This window comes from Argiope bruennichi, chromosome 3, assembly GCF_947563725.1.
Source record: "Argiope bruennichi chromosome 3, qqArgBrue1.1, whole genome shotgun sequence".
In the NCBI taxonomy this organism is placed as follows: domain Eukaryota; kingdom Metazoa; phylum Arthropoda; class Arachnida; order Araneae; family Araneidae; genus Argiope; species Argiope bruennichi.
The window spans coordinates 9,181,876-9,203,490 of NC_079153.1; the positions used below are offsets into that span (position 1 = coordinate 9,181,876).

Here is a 21,615-nt window from a genome sequence, read left to right on the forward strand (position 1 = left end):
GAAGGTAAGAAATATTCTTTCTGGCAGTAAAACATATCGTCGTTTTTTATATAGTCCCACACTATTGCCGCATTGAAAAGAGGCAGTCGACTCTCCATGGCCGAATGGTCATAGCACTGATCTTATAATCAAGAGATTGTGAGTTCGAATCACGCTAGAGACGATGCGATTCACAGTTCGTGTAAATATTTAATTCCTTGATTTTATGTTTCTCTTTAGTTCATGTTCCAGAAGATTCTGGACCTTTCTTTAGTTTACCAGACAAGTGTTTTGAACTTTTCTTACTGTCTCCAGAAAATTTTCTGGAACTTTCCCTGCTACTATAAAAGCAGAAGATTTGTCAGTCACTGTATTCTGAGTTCAGTTAATAAATTGATTTAGCTCTACTTCTTCTGTGTGTCATTGAGTTCTATACTAAAGTATCCACGTGGCACTATATTCGTTATTATATTTATTAGTTACTAGTACTATTCTATTCCTTAGCTACATCTCAAATTTTGTTTCATTTCCCAGCATTTGTTGGTAGATATCGATAGACTTCACCACAATCCACAACTAGAATATTTAATGAAGACAAGAATGTCTCAGAATTTGATGCAATATTAAAAATGAAAATTTTGCAAGCGAAGTGATGATAGAAATATATCATATATCAAAAAAGAATAATATAACTTGAGTTATTTTGTCCTAAAATTAGATTTTATTAGTTACATATTTTGCAGAATTACCAGATGGTTCTGCAGTAGGAGGGACGTTGCTTTACGTATGATAAAATAATAAGTGAGGAATGGCGTGACATTTATTGAATATGCTGCAAATCATTTAATAATTTAAATATCAAAAGCGGGACCACATTTTTCATATCTGTAACATTAATGGCAAATGCTGCGTAAGTTGCTAATATGATAGGCTATGAAGGGAAACGTTTCTCATAGTGAGGAAAAAATGTGGTTCTCCGTCTTAAATAGGCATAACACAGTGAAAATTTGCTAGCTATTATTCCACTTAGCGCATATCTGTAACGCATTGTTCCACAACACAACTTAGTGATATAATTATAAAAATTGTAATCATTAAATTCTGGTTGAAAATTTGGTTTCCTTTTCATCTTTCCTATAAAAGCGATATCTTATTTTGATAATTCGTTTGCAAACTAATTTATAACTCCTTCATGACAAGACACTGGAAGACTTTTTTTTCATTATAATATAAGATAGAACCCAATACTTTAAAAGATATTCCTTTGTTGTCTTAGCATGCCCTTTATGATGACCTTACAACTATTCATTATTACAACTACACTTAATAATACTTGTATCCAACAAAAATAACTAATTCTTAATAAACATTATTTAATACACACCCTTAAGCAAGATTCCCTCTGTCCAATGCAAGACTTTTTTGTCTTGGACAATTTCATACTGCATGTCATGGTAACGATAGCCGGTCATCCAAGTGAATCCTTTTCCAGTGGGACATCCTGAAACTGGCATTGGCAGTCCGTACTGCCCGTCAGGCCAACCTAAAGCTTCAATCTGATAAAATAAATGAAAAAATGTAGTTTCTTATTGTTGTTTTTTTTCATAGCATTCAAATAAGAAGTTCAGCATAATCAAAATACATGTAACTAAATGCTAACGAATAGACAAGTAACTGTATTCATCTTTAATGCTCCGTAAAGTTTTCTTTTCTGAAAAAAATAATTAGATTTAAGAAGTCGATTATTTCAAAAACATTGTTTTGATTTCGTGGCGAATAAGGCATGCAATTTAATTGCCCAAATACGAGTTCTGGAAGAAGTTACATTTTTTAATAAAAATTATTGTGCTGTCAATAACATTTACAAAAGTAGTCCAAAAACTGCAAGTATTATGGAAGAGAATTCTGCCGTGAAGATGCCTCCATTTAATTTCGAAGACCCTCAACTTTGGTTTATAATGGCAGAGGCAACATTTCAGTTTGCAGTCCCGAAACAATAATTGCCAGTGCAACCAAGTACAACTAGTGTGTAGCTAATCTTTCTCCGAAAGCAGCAGCTATAGATCGCGATGTCGTCCTGACAAAGATGATCCTTACAAGCAATTGAAAGAGGAACTTATAAAAAGATGCGGTGAATCGAAATCTCAAGAAATTAGATATCTTCTTGCCGGCTAACAGTTAGGTGATCGAAAGCCGACTGATTTACTACGAGTAATGCAAAGGCGTGCCGAAAATCATCAAATTTCGGATACTCTTCTTCTGGAGTTATTTTTACAACAACTGCCCAAAACCGTCCAGTCCATACTTCTAGTAATTAGTCTTCTAAATGTCACTAAAGCTGCGGAAATTGCGGATAGAATCAGGGAAGTTACGCCACCCGAGGTAAGCCAAATTTCAAGTTCTAATTCCTGTGCAAATGTAAATAATACATCTCGATCAAGAAGTGCCAATGGTAGACCGAGAAATAATTCTCGTAAACGAATTGATTTTCGCCTTCAATGGCATAGCTCTTCTCAGTCAAATGATGTTTGTTGGTATCATAAAACTTTCAATAATAACGCTAGCAAATGTATTCAGCCATGTTTCTTTTCGGGAAACATGGTGGGCCACACTATCATAGATTCTGGAACTTAAATACCTGTTATGAAATTCATCTTCAACAGAAATTAAAAATTCACTTGAAGGTAAATGGAACTTTGTTCCTATTTCAAAGAGAGGTAAACAGAAATCACTGTGAGGTTAAAGATGGTCATAAATAAAAATTATTTACTTCGATTCCGATGGTAAACCCTTTGCTTTCCCTTCCCATGCTTTTAGGGGGGATAGTTCCCCACTCCTTCAAATAAGAGCACGTGTTCGAATACTGAATGCTAATTGCCAGTAATAGAAAGTAGATCACAAAAAATGTAGTGAAGTTCAATTTTTGGAAACCCCAATTTCCGTTTTGAAGAGTGTTCTTTTTATTTTATATTGCTTATGTCTTTGATAAATGTGATCTTGATTTTTCAAATGTAGTGATTCAAATATTAAAAACATATTATTAACTTTGATTGTAAATTATAATGCAGGTAAAAACACTAAGTTAAAATAAGAAATTTTTCAATATGATATTTCTGTTTGTTAAAAGGTGATGTAAATGTAATTTTCCGAAAAGTATAAAGTAATTGAACAAATAAACTATTGGTTAAAGAAGGGTATTATTAGAGATATTTGTTGGTTATAATTTTCCTATTAGTGCTTTATAATAAATTAAGAAATCGGAAATTTGCTTTAAAACTCATGACAAAATAACAATTTTTAAATTGTCTGCCAAGTGATGAATATATTAGTTTATGATGAATTATTAATATATTAGTTATGATGAATATATTAAAACAACTTTCGAAAAATAAAGAAATTAATTACTTTGTTGCTAATAGTAATGTCCCATATAAAGTTGAAAATAATACTAAATTTTAGTATCAGCTCATGTAATGTAAGCAATTGTTCTTTAAAATATTCACGTTAAAGGGCTATTTGCCATTACTAAAATTACAAATTTTGAGAAATAAAATTTTTAAAGCAATGTATATTAGTTCAGAATGCATTATATTATTATATGCATGTTGGGTCAAACATATAGACTTTACGAATTCTGAATAAAAACTGTTTATTGAACTTATACGGTTTATATTAACTTACGGTTATTATACGGTTTATTATTATATTACCGGTTATTATTATACGGTTATATTATTATTATTATACCGGTTATTATTATACCGATCTTATTATTATACGGTTTATATTAACTTGATGCTCGTATAGAAATGATAACTAATGATTGTACTGATAAAAACGATAGCTAAAATATTTAAAGGTAAATATTGAAAAAACTTTGCATAATGTGACCAAGAAAGTATACCTTAGATTCGGATTTAGCGCTATATAGTTCAAATCCATGGATGAGGAATCGTTTCTGCAGGTTCACTTGCCACCAAGGGTCCCTCTCAAACTCGGTTGCCGTGCAAGTTGCTCCTCGAGCGCCAAAATTGGTTTTGCCGTCTACCCCAAAATGTGCATTTCTTCCATCCATGGTACTGGATTGCCTGGTTGGCTTTCCCTCGGCTACGTTGGGCGGAGGGAGTTTTACACCTGCAAAAGAGTTTCCGTAAATCTTTTAAAGTATAATATAATATATATAAGGGAATATAGATGCTCTAACTGTGATCTAAGTTTTTTTAAAAAAAAAAACTAAAAATAGTTTTTGCATTACAATTATAATAGAAAATATCCAGTTGGTGATATGATGAAGGAAGCATAAAAAAAAAAGTTCCAATGATTCAGCAAAATAAATAATTCGTTCAAAATGCCATATTGAGCAAATTATCGAAGGTGATATGTGCATATTGCCTTAAAATTTAGATAATCATTTCATGTTTGCTCGGTAAATTTAAATGCACTACGTCCATTAATTTTGGACAACAATTATGTTCGCCAAATGGCTTATTTCCCATGCAACAGTTATGCCATTTTCACTCTCTTTCCTTTATTAAAAAAAGAATTGCAGTATTATAGTATGCATAATGAAACGATAAATATGACAGATTTTAAGAATTAAGTGTTATTTCAATCTATGTTATGCATCCACAGGCTCATTTACACATTTGTTTAAAACATATAAGTTATTTTTCCATTACTTTATTCTTTTCAATTATTCACAAAAATTGATGTATAGAATTTGCTTCTTTCGTTTGCCAAACCTTTCAGCATGCATTATTTTGTTATTTTTTTCATTGAAGCGAATTTTCCTTCAAGATACCAAATCGGAAATAGCCACATTATGAGATTTCAGTATTCTGTCACATAATTCACTTCTTTCGTAGTGTGCAAAGTTAAAATTTCTTTGATAACTTTTCGTTCTTAATTTTGAATATTTTGATTTAAAATAAGATTTGAATGACCTTTGCAGAATGATAAAAATACACCTAAAACATATGATTATATATACATATAATAACTTAAATGAGAACTATTGGAAAGTGATATTACTTGAACCCATGCAATCAATTTTCGCAAATTATTGTTTATTCTTACGAAATTAATTACTAATTAGCTACTTAATATCCATGAAAGCCCAATGATATTGATAATTTTGTGATCCTGTTTCACATAAGAAAATCAACGCTATTTATTCAAACTTATTTGCTTTTCTCATGCAGCATTCGCTGGAAAGTGTTGAAGCATTTTATAACTATCATTCGCTCACTTTTTCCTTTAATTCAAATATCAAATCTGTTCAAAAGTTGAATTTCGAGTATAGTTTTCATTGCTTTCCATAATAATATCCTTCATTCTGCCTTTCTGAACTTCAAAAGTAGCATATTTGCAATATACTGCGAGGTAAAACAATAGACATTGACATCATTCGGATTTAAAACTTAGAACTTAATAGCAGAATTACAAAAGCCCTTTTTTTTAGATAAAAGCAGAAATTTACTTATTGGAAAAATTTAGATAAGTTTACGAGTTTCAATGAATTTTTATTAAAATATACAAATTTAAAAGGGATAACATCAAAGACATCGAGTAATTCTTCAAATAAAAATACTAGGCACTTGAGATGCTGTTCGGGAAAGAAAATCAAATGGATGAGGTCACAAAGATTTATCAGTTAAAAGATAAAGGTAAATTCGTTTTACAAATTTCTGCTATTATTAATTGATCAAAGAAATCTATTTATCGAGTTTTATTTTTCAGTACTAAGACGATGAATGTAATAAATAAATGCGATAATTTTAGATGCAAAGGCTGAATAACCAACTATTGATTATCTGTAAATTTTAAAGGTAACTGCGTATCCCAATATCAAAGAACACAATTTGTAGACAAATTTTGGAGACCGGAATAACTACTGTTCATCAAAAAAATGGAACAGATGTCACCTCTGACGCCATATTATAAGTCACAAATAATGTTGCGAACTTGATATCACATGTCATACTGACAAAATGGAAATCAGTGCTCATTTGCAACAAAGAAGAGGAATTTGGATGGTCCAGATGGCTGGATTCCAAACTATCATGACTTACGCAAAAAATCTTGCTGTTTTTTTCATGTGCAGAAAATGTGATGGGTAAGTAATGGTTTAAGTAGTCTTTTGTGTGTAAGTAGTCTTTTGCTGACAAAAGTGTCCGCCTTTTACCAATGATTTCCAAGCATTATAACTCTATACTAAGACACTGGAGAGTAACTTGTTGCCCTTTGATGATCCTCCCGGAGGCCCACACAAATTTTCAGCAAGTGAAGGCTTGAGATTGCAATTCAACAAGAAGCACTGAAATCTAATTTAATTCTCAGAATATAAAAGTTAGACTGAACAGCATATAGAGCAGATCCTAATTCAATAACGGATAATTGGGACATCTTTTGCCACTAAGTTTACGGTAATGATAGATAATATTCTTCTGTAATTAAACTCAGGATATCTATTCAGAATGTATGGTACGAACCTGAACCTGAAAACATACAAGATATTGTTTCGATGAAAATTTAAATTTATGAAGAGTGGACCCAACAAGAATGTATATGAATTAGGATTTTGAATCCTGTTTATCCTGGCATATAATATTGTTTATATATGAATAGACATTACATTGGCACTACGTTAGGGAAGTTGATTGAGCGTATTTTGAAATCTCTGCGTATTTCTTACCTGTCTAAACTTTTTCTTTTGCTTTTTTGTTTGAACCTTTTATATTATTTCAGAAAAAGAGGCGATTCTTTAAACTGATTTCCATTTTAGAGGCTCTAAAAAAGAATATTCAAGTTTTAGATAATTTTTTCCAAAATAAGACGAATCTGTTTCTTCTCTTTATACAAGAAATAAAACTTATTCGTCAAAATGTTCATTAATTTCCAAGTAGTTCTTCTTTCCAAGCGACGAAACATTTTTCAAGTTCCTTCAATTATATCCTTAAACAAGAAAGCTTTTCCAATCACCACAATCATCAAATTTCTATCGAATAATAACTTTTTTAATTCTATCTTTTATCAAAACAAGAATTATAGTTTTAATTTCACATGGTTTTATTTAATTAATACTTTTTCTGCTACTTTTTTATACGTATTTCAAACTTTAATTTATTTCCATTGACCGAGGTTTTGTTTCGCATTTCAATTATTAAGTTGATTCTTTTTATCAGAAACAATTCATTTCATTTTGATAATTTAGTTGGAGGGAAATTTAAATTTAAATAAAAAATAACACCGAGGGAAATCTTTCTCCATACTTACCCAATCTTTTATGTGTTGGTTTATGTACTCCTCGATATACCGCATAGAAACCTCTGCCATTGCCAACCTTTCTCCATCTCGTTGCAAATACAAGAGTCATGATATTTGTCTTCGAGTACACAATGCCCTCCCTGTTGAGGTTACAGAACCCGCCAATGAGGTCTTGCTTTCGGGTTCCTTCTCCACTGTAGATCCATAGGACGCCACTCTCAGCAGTGCAATTCCTGGATCCTGGTATAGCTGGCACGTCAAAATCACTGAATTCCAATTCTACAACGTAATGCTGGGGTACATGCAAGACCCAAGTGTGATTATAATCACTGTGCGAGAAGTAGTAAACTTCGGTCGAGAAGTAATAGTTTGGTGGGAAGGGATATCTATTAAAAGAAAAATAATAAACAATATGTAACGCTCAGAAGAGAAATAAAAAAATATATTACTAATTACTACGTTTCTAAATGTGCGTCTCTAGTATTAAATATGAAGAATTTTTTTCTGTGAACCATTTATACAAGCTTTTTCTTTCAGTGGATCTTAGATTATCTCCCACTAGACATTTTTCCTATTCGTATGGGCAATTTAAAATGTTATGCCAGCACTAAAGAAAAGAGATTCCACAGAAAGAAAATTGATTCCCAAACGAGGGTTAACCTACTTTTACTTTAACTAGCTGGCAGGTGTTTTAAATCTATCCTTATACGCCTACAAATTTAACATTAACCCATAAATTACAGCATGCCAAAAAGGAAATTTATATATATAAAAAATGCCTTCTTACTCTTCAGAAGCAATTATACCACAAACACCAGAGCAATAGGTCCGTCCTTCGTTGAGACCCAATCCGGGATTGCACCCTCCACACTCTAAAATGCAAGAATAACAATCATTGTTCATTTAGAATTATCATATAGTTTCAACTTAATGTAATACTTTTATGAGGGAAAGCTCCAGGAAACCGAAGCACAAAACATAGGAAACCGAATTATGTCAAAATATATAAACTACCCAGAAAAGAAATGTGTGTTGAAAATTAAAACTTTTCCAGAATACTTTATCTTATTTTCTTGATCTTATTTGTATTAATGAAACTAAAGTTTGAATGGAGTTATTTTTTCTCCTTTTGTAATGATAAGGGTAATTTAAATAGAGGTACTTTAATTATAATGTTTCTATATTCCGAAAAATCAAATTTAAACATTCGAGACTGTTATTGGCAGTTATTGGCAGTGCCGAGTTGTTATTGGCACACACACACACACACACACTGAATGCCATGCATTTCTGCCAACTTTTATCAAAACATCAAAATTGGTTTTAAAGACATTTTTGTGCAACCGCTTTAGAATTCGTTCTAAGTTTTCTCTTATCTTATTATTGCACTCAGAGAGGTGACCACAAAAAGAAAATTTCACAGAAAAAGAAAAAGTAATACAGCGCCATATCATGTGCTTATAGAGCCGTATTTGATTAATTTTTAATTAAAAATTAAAGAGTAATAATAAAACTGTGACAAGACACATTACTGTTTTGTGAAGCTTGTGAGTTATTTTGTCACAATTTTTATTGCTTTCAATCTTTCCGACGATTATTACTATGTACCGATTCTCTAATTGAATCTATATATTGATGATAAGACTAAGTGAACGGTTTTCCAGAACCTGATTAATCTATGATAAATACTCAACCGTTTTGAAACATTTTATTCCAATCAAACATTCTTGTTTTTAATAAATAAATATATTTAAAAGCTTTTCGAAACATGAATTTATAGCATGAATTAATTTGTACAAACAAATTTTAATGCATAATGTGTACTCAATATTTTATTAACTAAGTATTGAATATTTATATTATACACTTTTTCATTTTGGAAACTAAACGAAGTTAACATTCGTATAATAAAAAAAATATTTTCTATCAAATTTCTTACTTTATTTGAGTATTTTTGCAGTCTACGATGTCTCTTATCTCTGATAGTTAAATAGTTTAAGGGCGTTTCAGTGTTTCGGGGATACCTTATCCACTAAAACATTCCCAATTCTTTTTGATCATTGAGGATGTAAAATAAATTTACAATAGAATATTTTTAAGGCATTGATATGCTTAAAAATACTGATGTATCGAATATTTGTTTCCTGGACTGAGTAGCGTGGAGGATAGGACAAACACTTAGGAAAGATAATATTTGACAGTTCTTCTAAAGTACATCTCTTATCAAAGAAATGTTTAGATCGTTGTAGTTACAAGATATTAGAGGATTGCTCATACTAGTTTCAAACTCTTTAAGATTCATGATTTTATATTGATTTGCATTGCCAACACTTACAGTTTTCCAAATGTATTTCTTTAAATCTCTATCCAAACAATTCCCGCTTGTTGACTGAAATGACTTAATGTTGACTTAAATGGTTTCAGGCCTCTCAGAAGCTTAATTTTGTGAACATAATAAACTCTCGAATAAATCAATACTTACCAGTTCTCCTAACGTATGCCTTGAAACCTCTTCCCAAAGGGATCTCTGGATGCTGGTTGCAGGTTGTGAGGGTGATGTTCACAGTGGTTTCAGATCCTTCAGACGCGTAGTATGGTGGGCTTTTCTGTCTTCTGATGAGAACAGTCTCTTGGGCATTTTCTTCTTCGGCTCTCACCGTCACCACACTCCTGCATCCAGGGACAGCGTTATAAGAGCCATGATGAACCACGTCGTAATCGGGAAAGACGAGCTCCATGGTTTCACCTTCTGGTATCTTCACTGACCACGTGTACCGGTGGAACGGGGGAGGGTATTTGCCAATCTCGTATCCCGGAGTTGTCAGAGTGACTGGCGCTTTATATACACCCATAAAGATATCTGTTGATCAATAACAAGATAAATAAATTATTTTAGATGGTGATTCATTACATAACATTTTATAATGCTTCTTTATAAAGCACCAATTCTTCTACTAGCTTAAAAATAAAATAAAAATATTATATATATTCATAAATTTTAATTCTTAAGTAATAGGCAAGTCTAAATATGCTAAACATTTTAGAAAGAAAACCTTATTAGTTAGAGAAATATAAGATCGGGAAGGGAACTGACATTGTGACATGTAATTATTTTTGATATAATAATTATCATGAAATTGAGTGTAGCAAATAATTTTAATGTAATATTTGCCATGTAGTTTTGTAAAGAGACGAAAAAAAAAAATTGTTCAAATGAAATTACATATGAAAATTCTAAGACAGGTATCAGAAGAGAGCTTCTGAATGAATACAGTTATTCAGAATAAACGCTTTAATGTGTGGTATTTATAAATATATTTGCTATGTTTTTGGAATATAATCTAAATATAAAGATGATAGATAAATGTAACTTGAATGAATCAATACATCTAAATTCGAATTTTTTTTTCATTAGCTTCCACTTATCTGCGCTTCACTACTTTAACATTTATGTTGAATTACATATCAAAAGCAGCAATACTTCTTTGTCAAGCAAAATAGATTGCTGTTTTTTAATGCTGAGCTTACTAAACTTCATGGAGTTTTTAAAACAAAGAAATGGCATAGATACTTGCTTGATAGAATTTTTTATAAATCTGTGATTGAAAGTGTTAAAAGATACAAAAAAAAATCAAAGATTTATTTATGGTATTAGGTATTAAATGCTGGCATTATATTTAAATTATAATTGTAGAAACAGTCAATTGCTGGTATACAGTAACTATAAACGAGCATTAACCGTTATGACCTAAACTTTAAAGCTCTAAGTCTGAGTAATCATTGCTATATTGTGTATTGCAAAAATATCGATGAAAATACCTCGATGTCCAGTTGATCTACAAATCAATGGTCCAAGCGTGTGTTGACCTGCTTCACTTGGATCCCCAGTGTCCCCGAATCGTAGTTGGAGCACCGGAAGCCGGCTCGAATCCAACAGGAGGCCAGAATCTTCCCGCCATTTCAATTTGTCGTTGTCATCACAATTACAGGTACTATTTCGATTTGTTGGATGGCAGTATGGGTGACAACCACAACTTCTGCTATCTGTTTCTGCCCCTCCCCAATAATATTGATCTTTCCAGTATCTTCCAACCCACCTGTGTAAGAAAAAAATTTAAAAAATTTGTCGAAAATATTCGTTATTATTAGTTGCAAGAACTTCGACATTACAAAAATTTGAGATTAAAGATGTGTGGCTTGATAAAAGGAAAGGGTTTTTAAAATGTATTTGAATGTAATCTATAGGCATATAAAAACAATTGAAAAATACCTGAATAGAAACTAACCACAGAAAAACATTGATTTTGTACAAAAAAGCTAACATAATTTTATTTTTAAGGTTTATTTCTAATAGAAAGCAATTATTAGTACAATTTTCGTCATTGGAAGCATAGTGATAATGGACCACCTATGAATGAATGAGCATTAAAGAGAAAATGTACTTATAAAAATAATTGAAAGTGAACTAAGCACATCATAAAAGATCATCTTTGTTGAAACATAGTATGTAGAACACATAGGTAAGCAAGAAACATATGTTAGTAATTTTTTTGTCCAGCTTGTTTATAGAATACTAAGCATTTGTGTTGAAAGGGAGTTTTTTTCTGATTTTTTTTACATGATGCCATTATAAAATTTAACCAGTAAATGTTTTGCTTATTCACATGTTAAATTTATTAAGCAGAATATACTAAAAATTAAAAAGCAATTAGCGTAGAAGATGTGATTGTAAAATTATGAGAATTATTAAGTATTAATGTACCAACTATTAATTGCAAATACCATAACTAATAATAATTAATATTAATAATAACAACAGGTAGAAAATCAAGTTTTAAAAAAGTTTTATTTATCGTTACAATAAATCATTGCAGACATTAAAATAAAGTAATTTAAAAAGAATCTATGAGTCGGAAAATAGTTCCATTGATGCATGATTAAATATATTTCTGATAAAATATTTAAATTATAGATATTTGGTAAAGATGTAAACATTTATAAATTTAGCATATAATCATTGGGTTGAAAGTGGTTATATGCTATTTGTAATTTAGAGATGAAATGATACATTTAAACCTTTCCCAACATATTTTTGATTTCCAAGTTAAATTCCCCTTATTCTACTTGGATAATTGAATATAAGCAAAATAAGAAATATAATGTATGCGTCATAATATCAGAAAGAAAAAAGAATCAAAATATTTCAAAACCAAAATCGAATATCTCACCAACTATTATGATTAGGAGGGTACCAAAATCCAAACATGGACCCTCTGCAAGCCCACCTAATGAATTGCTGACAGGAAAAAGACAGGTCTATGAGAGCCATAAGATGAGCTTCGGTTGCATTCTTATAGGTAATGTTGCGCACGTATGAACCAGCCGCTTCAAAACCCCGAACGTCCTTTTGGTCTTCGGCATCGTGATGCACTACAGTCAATACCTGGAAAATATCGGGGTTGTGTTTCTAATATTGGTAAAAAATAAAATAAAATATCGGATTTCTTATTCCAAAAACAAAGAAAGGATAAAGAGTAAATATTTTGTTGTGCCCACACCTATGCATTTCTTATTATCATTTCATTAGAAATTGCTAGAAGAAAGCTATGATTCTCAAATCGAAAATCTTTTAAGATGTGCATTTATTTTGATCTACAACATTAATTCAAAGTATATTCGGTTGAAAGTCGTATTGTGCTGTTATTAAATGCTATTAATATTCACCGTGTTAAAATCAGTTTTAAATTATTAGATCCTTTTCTATGGAAAAGATCATGGACATCCAAGACTGTCTAAAGAGACAATGACGGCGAATCCATGTCATTTTTCTTTCTTAATATCGATTTTGGTTTATAAAGTTGTAATACCCGTTCCTCTGCTCCCAACGACGAAGCTTGCAAACCAGTCGAGAGGGGAAAGGTCACGTGGTATCCGAGGGGGTGAAAACAGGAGAGAGACGAACAGGAAGTGTACTGGACAGATAAGGACGAGAAAAGACGACCGAAGGTGGTGTGGTTCGCCATGAACGAAAGAGACTTGATTCACTTTTATGTTTTATATTTTAATCCGTTACTGTAAATAATATAATAATCTAGAATATGACGGATTCCGGTATTTATTTCTACACAATCAACACGATTGAATCGGGCGATTATTAAGATTGAACTGGATATAAAATGATCACTCAGGTCTAGACGGAGAATAGGCGCCAGCCATTGTTGGAATAGCCACTAGAAATACACGTTGGATGTGTAAGGGAACTTTAATAAAGTTATAAAATATATTAATATTTTATTATTAAAGTTTCGCAGTTCTGCTTTGCAAGACGACAATTTCCGATTACATATTTTTCAATTTTTCGCAAAGTGCAAAATTAAAATATGTAATAATAGTTCATAGTATCTTTCATAAAAGGTTTAATTGTGCTTGCAAAATTACAAAAATATTCACCGAAGATATAAAATAATCTTTGTAAATATCAGTAATAGGAGGAACCCTGGACAATCAATAGTACTTGAAAAGGAATGTTGAATGCATCCAAAACTCAATGCAATATTGTCTTTTTCTTTCCCGTATTAATTTATCGTTCAGAATTTGTATAGAATCATATATTTATACTCTCGTGACCTACTAATATAGCTCTCTTTTGGATCCAGGAAGCTGTCTCTTCTATGATAGCAAACATGATGATTAACTCATAGAAGAATTTTTCACCCTTAATAGATCGAGGCATGCTACATGACGAAAGTACTCACTTTAAATACATATAGGAAAAACTTGATTTTTTTTCATTTTAAATATAAATAAATATTAATTTAATAAAATATCAAAATTGCAAAATTTAATTTTCTATTTAATGCAAATCTAAAAAGGTAATTTTTGATCTGACGAATTTCAATCAGTACTTCATGAAGTCGAGAAATACTGAGCACTCATTTAAATCCCTTTACTTCAGAACCATTGCAGTTATAATCATGAAGGATTTGTAGGTAGTAAAATGACTATGTTCTATGCATTGAAGTTTTTTGCAGCTTCATCCGGCTGAAAATTCTAGTGTTCAGTTTCTTACCTCAAAAACATTACAAGATGGGAAAGGGAATTTTATCAAAATTGAAGAAAATTATATAATTAAGAGAAAAAAGCAACTTGCGTGCATTACTACTAAGAATAAAATGCTTAAAATGCATAATTATTTGTTGGCATTTTCGGAAATTGTGGCATTACAAGACAATGATAACAAGGAAAATTATTATTATTTTTTTTGAATAAAAAGTCAAGCCAATATTTTTTTTTTCGAAATCAAAATAACTTAAATCATAAATATATGCGATCTTTTCGCTAATACTACAGTTAGAGTTATTTTGATGATGTATTACCTTTGTTTATGTTAATGCACTAATTAATATGCTACGAAAGGGTGTAAAGTGAAATCAAACGAGAATTCAGATTTACGTTATAGGTGACAGAGAGAATTTGATATATAAAGAGAGAGGTTTGAAGAATGAAAATAATATTATCTTGTGACAATTAATTGTTTTCTCTTTTTAACGGATTTTGCGATGTCATAATTTCGAAAATCATGAAAAGACACATGCGAATATTGAGTGAATTTTTGTATTACATTGATAACATTCTACATCTTTAATTTTTTCATTATTACTGCAGTGATTTCCCCACTCCATCTTGTACCATTTTTTTAAAAAACAGGAATAGTAACTTCAATATTTTCCCTCATGTAACAATAAATGTGGTTTCTTCACGTAGCACATAACGTTTTTAGTATACCTAGATACCACTTTCATGATTATAACTGTTGCAATTTTGAATTTAAAGAAGATGCATTTTTTGAAACGATTCAATGAAGTGTTATAAAATCGCACGTTTTTATAAATAGTAATATTCTAATTTTTCACAACTCATTCAGTTTTATTCGAAATAGAGTGGACCTTTCTTTTCATTTAAAATGCTAATATCTCAAGATTATTTCACTAAATATAATTCAGAGGATCAGGAGTTTGTATAAAAATATTAAATTCGTTTTCCATCAGAACATTTATTGATTCAAATTGCATAAAATAATATTCTTTACTTCTTTCAGACCCTTTTTCTTACTAAATGTGTTTTGCGTCAATTACTAACATCTTAAAATTAATTCCAATTGAATAGTGGTCACCCTACATATGTACGATTTGAACAAAAATTGAGTATGCATTAAATTTGAAAAATATATGAAATAAAAGTCAGAAGTAATGTAATATTGAAATAGATACTTTTAACTTGCATATGCATTCGTTGTTGCGCAAACCTAGATCATTCATAAACCTTGACAGCTAGACAATGATAAAATGCATTTTAGAAATAAAATATTTTCTCTCACTTGATGGGGATCTCTGCCATCCCCCATGTCACAATAGACCCAAAGAGGCTTCAGGGGTCCGTCTCCGTCCACATCGATTTCGTAGTTGCCAGACTGACGAGCATTTTTGTAATTCCACAAATCTCGGCAATTGCGCTCTTGAATAGCACCGTAAGCTAACAGATGGAACTGACAATTAATATCACAAATTGATTTTTTTTATTCGATGCGATTGTGTTTCCATTGGCAACTAAATTTTTACATTAGTGCTGTAAGCATGCATTCGTATATAGACATCTGCACAGTAATTAAATTAATCAACATATATTTCTAAGAATGATTAATTAGTTAAAAGTTTCAAAGGTTACATAAATACATTACTCATATATTACTTGTTTAGTATGTGCACCCAATTTTTTTTTTAATTACAACTTTTCCTTATTTCAAAATTAGAGAATTAATGGCATCATTGCTACTTTATTATCGTTCTGCGTACTTTCTTGTGTTTAGTACTTGAAACACCTAATGGTATAGGAGCTTAAAAGACTTTTTCTAAAAGACGGAATTACGAATGAAGTTAGTGAAATCATACATACTTTGGTTCAAATATTTTCTCAGTATTTTCTGTATTCAAATCAATAAGTTTATTACGGTACACGTGAAAAAACATGAAAGTGTAGCTTTGTACGTACTATCTTAAAAAAAAATAATATTGTGAGAAAGGCCAAAATCCATTAAATATAATGTGGATTGACTCTTTTACAAGTGAGAAATGCATCGAAATGCTGGAAAAGAGAACTGATAAATCTATCATTAAGGAACCTTTCTTCTAGGTATATTAACATAATGAAAACCTATGAAAGGACAGATAGGCAAAGTACAAACGCTAACAGAGTTTAAGTCAGAGTTAAGAGTTTCGTGTGCGTAAAAACTGCACATGAAATTTAATCCTATTGTTAGGATGATTTTTTCTTCTCTGGTTCAGTGACAATCTCAAGTGGTTTTGTACTGATATTAAGATAGATTGAATGAAATTCTTATTATCTTTCCAAAATCACGCGTAATTATTTTAGTTTCTTTCTTTCCTCTGGTTTCCTCATTAATTTTAAGTTGCAATGTACAGATAAATAAAAAATTGAACTACTGAGCTTTTATCTGAATATTGTATAAAATAGAATGATAATAAATTTTATAAAATGTACCACGCGAAAAGATTACAGCCATCAAAGAGTTTTATATCAAAACATTTCTTAAGAGTTCGCCTACAAACGGAGATAAAAATTACCCATTGCGTTTATTATGTTTTAAATAAATAACCGCATAGTTCTAATATGCCATTTTATAAAATTTAGTAATACATGGATACAACACACATCAGCGGAACACTTAACATTTTTGAACCATTATTCTTATTGATCCCACAGAATAGATCAGTTACAGTCACAGTTATGAACTTATGGCTAGGTTATAATTGAATACAGCACGTAATCTGACATAGTATTGATCATCGTTCTTTTTCGTGCTTTTTTATTTTTATCGTGCTTTTTCGGTCTTCTAAGGCACTTTTTCATATATTTGTTCTCAATAAGAAGAAGTTTAAAACAAATATAGTTTTTAAACATCAATGCAATTAAAAAAAAATTGCATTTTATCTTAGCACTACTATATACAATATTTTTGTCCCTGGATGACAAAAACCATCATTGTTATGTTTTTTGACACCTTTTAGTGATGAAAAATGATGTCAAGGTAAAATTACGATATAGAGAATAAATTTAAAAATTAAATAAAATAAAGATTTGAAAAGTTTTATTACAATTTTTAATTTAATTATTAAAATCTGATAATCGGTAATCTCTAATTAACCCAAAACAATTCTTTTTGGAAAAACTTTAATATATAATTTTGAAGACGCATTTTTTATAAGAAACTAAATTGATTTTCTTATCACATTTATATTATTCTGGAACATGATAATAACAACTAAATGCCTTCTGAGCAAATTATTTCTGATAAATGCATTGAAAAGGAAATAAAAATTCAGAAAGATAATTGCATTTCAATAATTTTACCTTTATATAATAAAGATAGAATCAACACAGTTTGAGAAATCTTCATTGTGATTTTTTCTTTTGATCATTCATCTAAAATGCAAGATTAGGATGATAATGAATACTTTAAGCACAAAATATGGAACTTCAGTTATTTAATATTACAAACAATAAAATGTAAATTTATAGTTGAAAAGTTTTATTTTGTAATGAATAGAAAGTATGTTTTTAAAAACAGGTAATTAATTTTTAATCATCTTGTAAATTAATACAACTAATAAACTAGTTATGAATGAAATGTTATAAATGTAAATATGAAATAAGTCTATTTAAAAGTCTCTCCCTCTCTCTCTCTCATATATATATATATATATATATATATATATATATATATATATATATATATATATATATATATATATATATATATATATATATATATATATGTATATATATATATATATATATATATATATATATATATATATATATATATATATATATATATATATATATATATATATATATATATATATATATATATATATATAATACTTTTTGTAAATCTGTACTTGTTTCGGATTATCATTCAAATGACAGCATTTTCTTACATTACAATTTCTTTATTTGTAAATTGTTAAGGTAAATTTAATTTTTCAATTATTTTCTCTATTTTATATTGCATTTATTCTAAGTTAATATCCTATGTATAATAAATATTAACTGCAGATATTTTAAATATAATAAATAATTCTAAAAATGACAATCCGTACATATTTTTACCGAATAAAGTAGTTAGTTATTAAAAGTTTCTGGTAGCGATGTGAAAATAACTTTATTCTTAGTTCATTCTATAATTCAATTTTGTTGATCACGAAGTGAGCTCTACTCAATCAAGTAAATGATTTCAAAAACTGATGCAGATTAAACGTATGCATTTTACTTAGATTCTTCTTTCAGATTAAGACTTGTTTTATAATATAAATACTTTTAAGATATTTAATTCAAATTAAACAGTTCAACACTAAATTTATATTATAAGGACGGCACCAGAGCAAACAACAACTCTTCACACTAAATCAGCTATAGAGTCTTTTATCGCGATAGATAAGACGGTTTCAGATAGTGATAAACCAATATTGAATTTAATTAGATCTCATATCCATGACTCTTATTGGCATCAGAGCCAATAATCTGTCTCTATACCATTGCAGCTCAATTGTCAAACTGAAAGTTCCTAATACTAATAAAAGGTAATCGATATAAGAAATCTTTATCAGAAACTTCAAATTAAAAAAAAGGTCAAAAATATAGGCATTTAGTTATATTCGAGTACAAATTTCTAATATCTTGTATATAATTATTAATTGCAGATTTAATTATAATAAAAATCTGCCTCGAAGTCTATTTTCCTTGATTTTTTAAAGAAATTTGAACATTAACAACTGATTATTTTAAAATTAGTTTTACTAATCTATGCTAATAATAAAAACCGATATATGCTTGAAAGTTGGCTTTCTATAGAACGGACCGTTTGACCAGGAACCATATAATTTTGATCATAAACTCTAAAAGGAGGGGGACCAGCGTCAAAATTGCACAACTTTTAAGTAAAATTTTAAATAGTATTAAAAATATTTTTTAAAAGTGAAATTTTGATGATTTTTTAAAATAACATCTGAAAACACTACACTCAAAATCCATCTTTATGCCATCTTATTACTAAAAAAAAAAAAAAAAAAAAAAAAAATTCTTTGAAATGATATTAGTTTAATTATCGTGCCATTTTTCCTGATTTTTAAAAAGCTTAATGAATATTTTGAAATAATACTTTGCGAAGTTTAAATAAAATTTATTTCGTTTTCTTTGTGATAAAGTATTTTCTCATATGAAAAATCTCTTTAAGATCTCAAGGGAATTATTCGATTTACAGAAAGATTATACTTTAATTTTTACGAGAATATTTCAATTCAATTAACTTGCTATCAAACGAGATAATATAAAACAAGTAAAATGGGACATACACTTTCAAAATTGGAATCACCTGCGTATTTTACATGAAGAGTTATAAATTGGAATAACAGCAATGCATAAGAGACTGCTGGAAACTTGTTAGATACAATGAACAATTAGCTTTTAGCAATGTAAATGTGACATCATATAACTTGGCTCTCTTAGGAAAGTTCATGGTAAACAGAACTGATATGAGGCTACTGATACGAAACAAGTTTAATATTTATTGACATTTGGGATTTTAAAAATAATTTTTCGAAGGTACCTTAGAATTTTATCGATATAAAATGTAGTTAATGTTTATGATGAATGGAAATGATCAAAGGCGGCTAATGAGAGAATAAAAGCCATTTTAAAAAACATAGCTGTTTTCATTTTTAATTTATTTAAAAAATACCATGCTTGTTAACCCATTCAATTTTACCGGCATATTCAACTGAAAATGATGAGATTAACTGCTACAATTATCATAAGTTATTATTGGTTATTTATATCATATTAAACATCTGAAATAAAATTCATAATATATAAATATTATTTCAGTTTAAAGGCCACTATTCTTACTCTTGCAACGTCCATCTATGCTTATATATATTTTATAAATAGCCATTCATTAATTATATTCATGATACTGTTATTATTAATGTAAAGATAAAAGATTCTTTCGTTCCTTTTCTCTATGCAATAACATTACGTTAAGTTATTATTTTGTATAGCATTCTACATATTTCATAAATATATGTAGCTGCAACAATAAATAAATAAAAATAATTTGAAAAAATATTACCATAACATTTAATTTCACCAGTATACTGTACTACAATTGAAGACATTAATCGCGTGCAATAACATATTAACTAACGCTTTAAATCACACAATATAAAAAAACAATTACCTATATTCATTCAAAAACAATTACCTATATAACAACATTCTCTATATATTCCAATGCAAACCAAATCATTTCCAAGTTTTCTTAACTTTCCTCCAGTTCAAAAATATATATATATTGCTATTTGAACGATTCACATTTCCCCTTTTGCATTAATTACTTCTTGTAATAAATACACCGATTACTCTTTCCATTCCTCGCCTCTAATCTACTGAAGAGACATGCAATCCGATACCAAACAGCGGGGTACACGACCTACTTAGACCACTGAATTGTAGAAAATGTCCTTATCGGCATTCTGAAGATCAAGTAGGAGGCCCCCCTCGCTCTCATTCTCCTCCCCTGGTTATCAGCAACGCTGATTAAGCTGCCGATGCTGCCATTGTTGATATCCATGTGTTGTTTGAGCGAAACACTGTGTGCAACACTTGAGGCATCACAAATCTCAACGAGATAACAATGCAGCCCTCTTCATAACATTGGAAATCGTTGAAAAGGGAAGCTAGTGAAATGTCAATCGGAACTGCTTGTAAGTAGTTTACGGCTTCCTGTTTTGAGAGGATTAAGCAATTTCAATTACTGCTTTATCAATGTCTGGTATGAGATATGCGTCAGTCTGTAATTCTTGTTAAATTTGTGCAAATTCCGTAATCGGTTTGTTTGGTTTAAGGAGGCGGGTTATTTGTTTTACGTTTGTGTTGTAATGTGTTTGCGTAAATATCCGTGTTCGTAACTTTAAGTACTCGACATTTATTTTGTTTTTGTTTAACGTAATAAAACTGTGGTTATTAAAACAACAAATACAAACGTTTTTTATCAGTTAAATAAATTTTTATTACAGATGAAATCTATTTACTTAATATTTTAGCAATCATTAATGATTTAACAACTATATTAAAGAGAAACATTACTGAGAGCAAATATAATTTTAATTCCATTTTCTTTTATGATTTAATTTAAAAAATATAAATTCTACATTTCATTATTTTTGATCATTAAAAACCTACAGGGATTTAGCATTATTCATTCTGTAATATATTTTTTGTTTGTTTCCTCGG

At 29.7% G+C, this 21,615-nt stretch overlaps 1 protein-coding gene across 2 annotated transcripts in view; it reads right to left on the minus strand.

Moving 5' to 3' along the window:
* The window catches only part of LOC129963261 (uncharacterized), a 78,535-nt gene extending 57,718 nt beyond the window's left edge, over positions 1 to 20,817 (minus strand). The window contains exons 1-10 of one of the 2 annotated variants that reach the window (XM_056077502.1): positions 20,585 to 20,817; positions 17,674 to 17,745; positions 15,623 to 15,777; positions 12,474 to 12,688; positions 11,065 to 11,342; positions 9,728 to 10,105; positions 8,033 to 8,117; positions 7,255 to 7,631; positions 3,884 to 4,113; positions 1,364 to 1,535 (exon numbers count right to left, since the gene is read on the minus strand). In XM_056077502.1, coding sequence (XP_055933477.1) covers positions 1,364 to 1,535; positions 3,884 to 4,113; positions 7,255 to 7,631; positions 8,033 to 8,117; positions 9,728 to 10,105; positions 11,065 to 11,342; positions 12,474 to 12,688; positions 15,623 to 15,777; positions 17,674 to 17,719 — 1,936 coding nt within the window. In that variant the 5' untranslated portion in view covers positions 17,720 to 17,745; positions 20,585 to 20,817. Of the gene's footprint in view, positions 1 to 1,363; positions 1,536 to 3,883; positions 4,114 to 7,254; positions 7,632 to 8,032; positions 8,118 to 9,727; positions 10,106 to 11,064; positions 11,343 to 12,473; positions 12,689 to 15,622; positions 15,778 to 17,673; positions 17,746 to 20,560 lie in introns of both variants that reach the window. The other variant, XM_056077505.1, reaches the window with a different exon arrangement.
* Between the last annotated feature and the right edge of the window lie 798 nt (positions 20,818 to 21,615).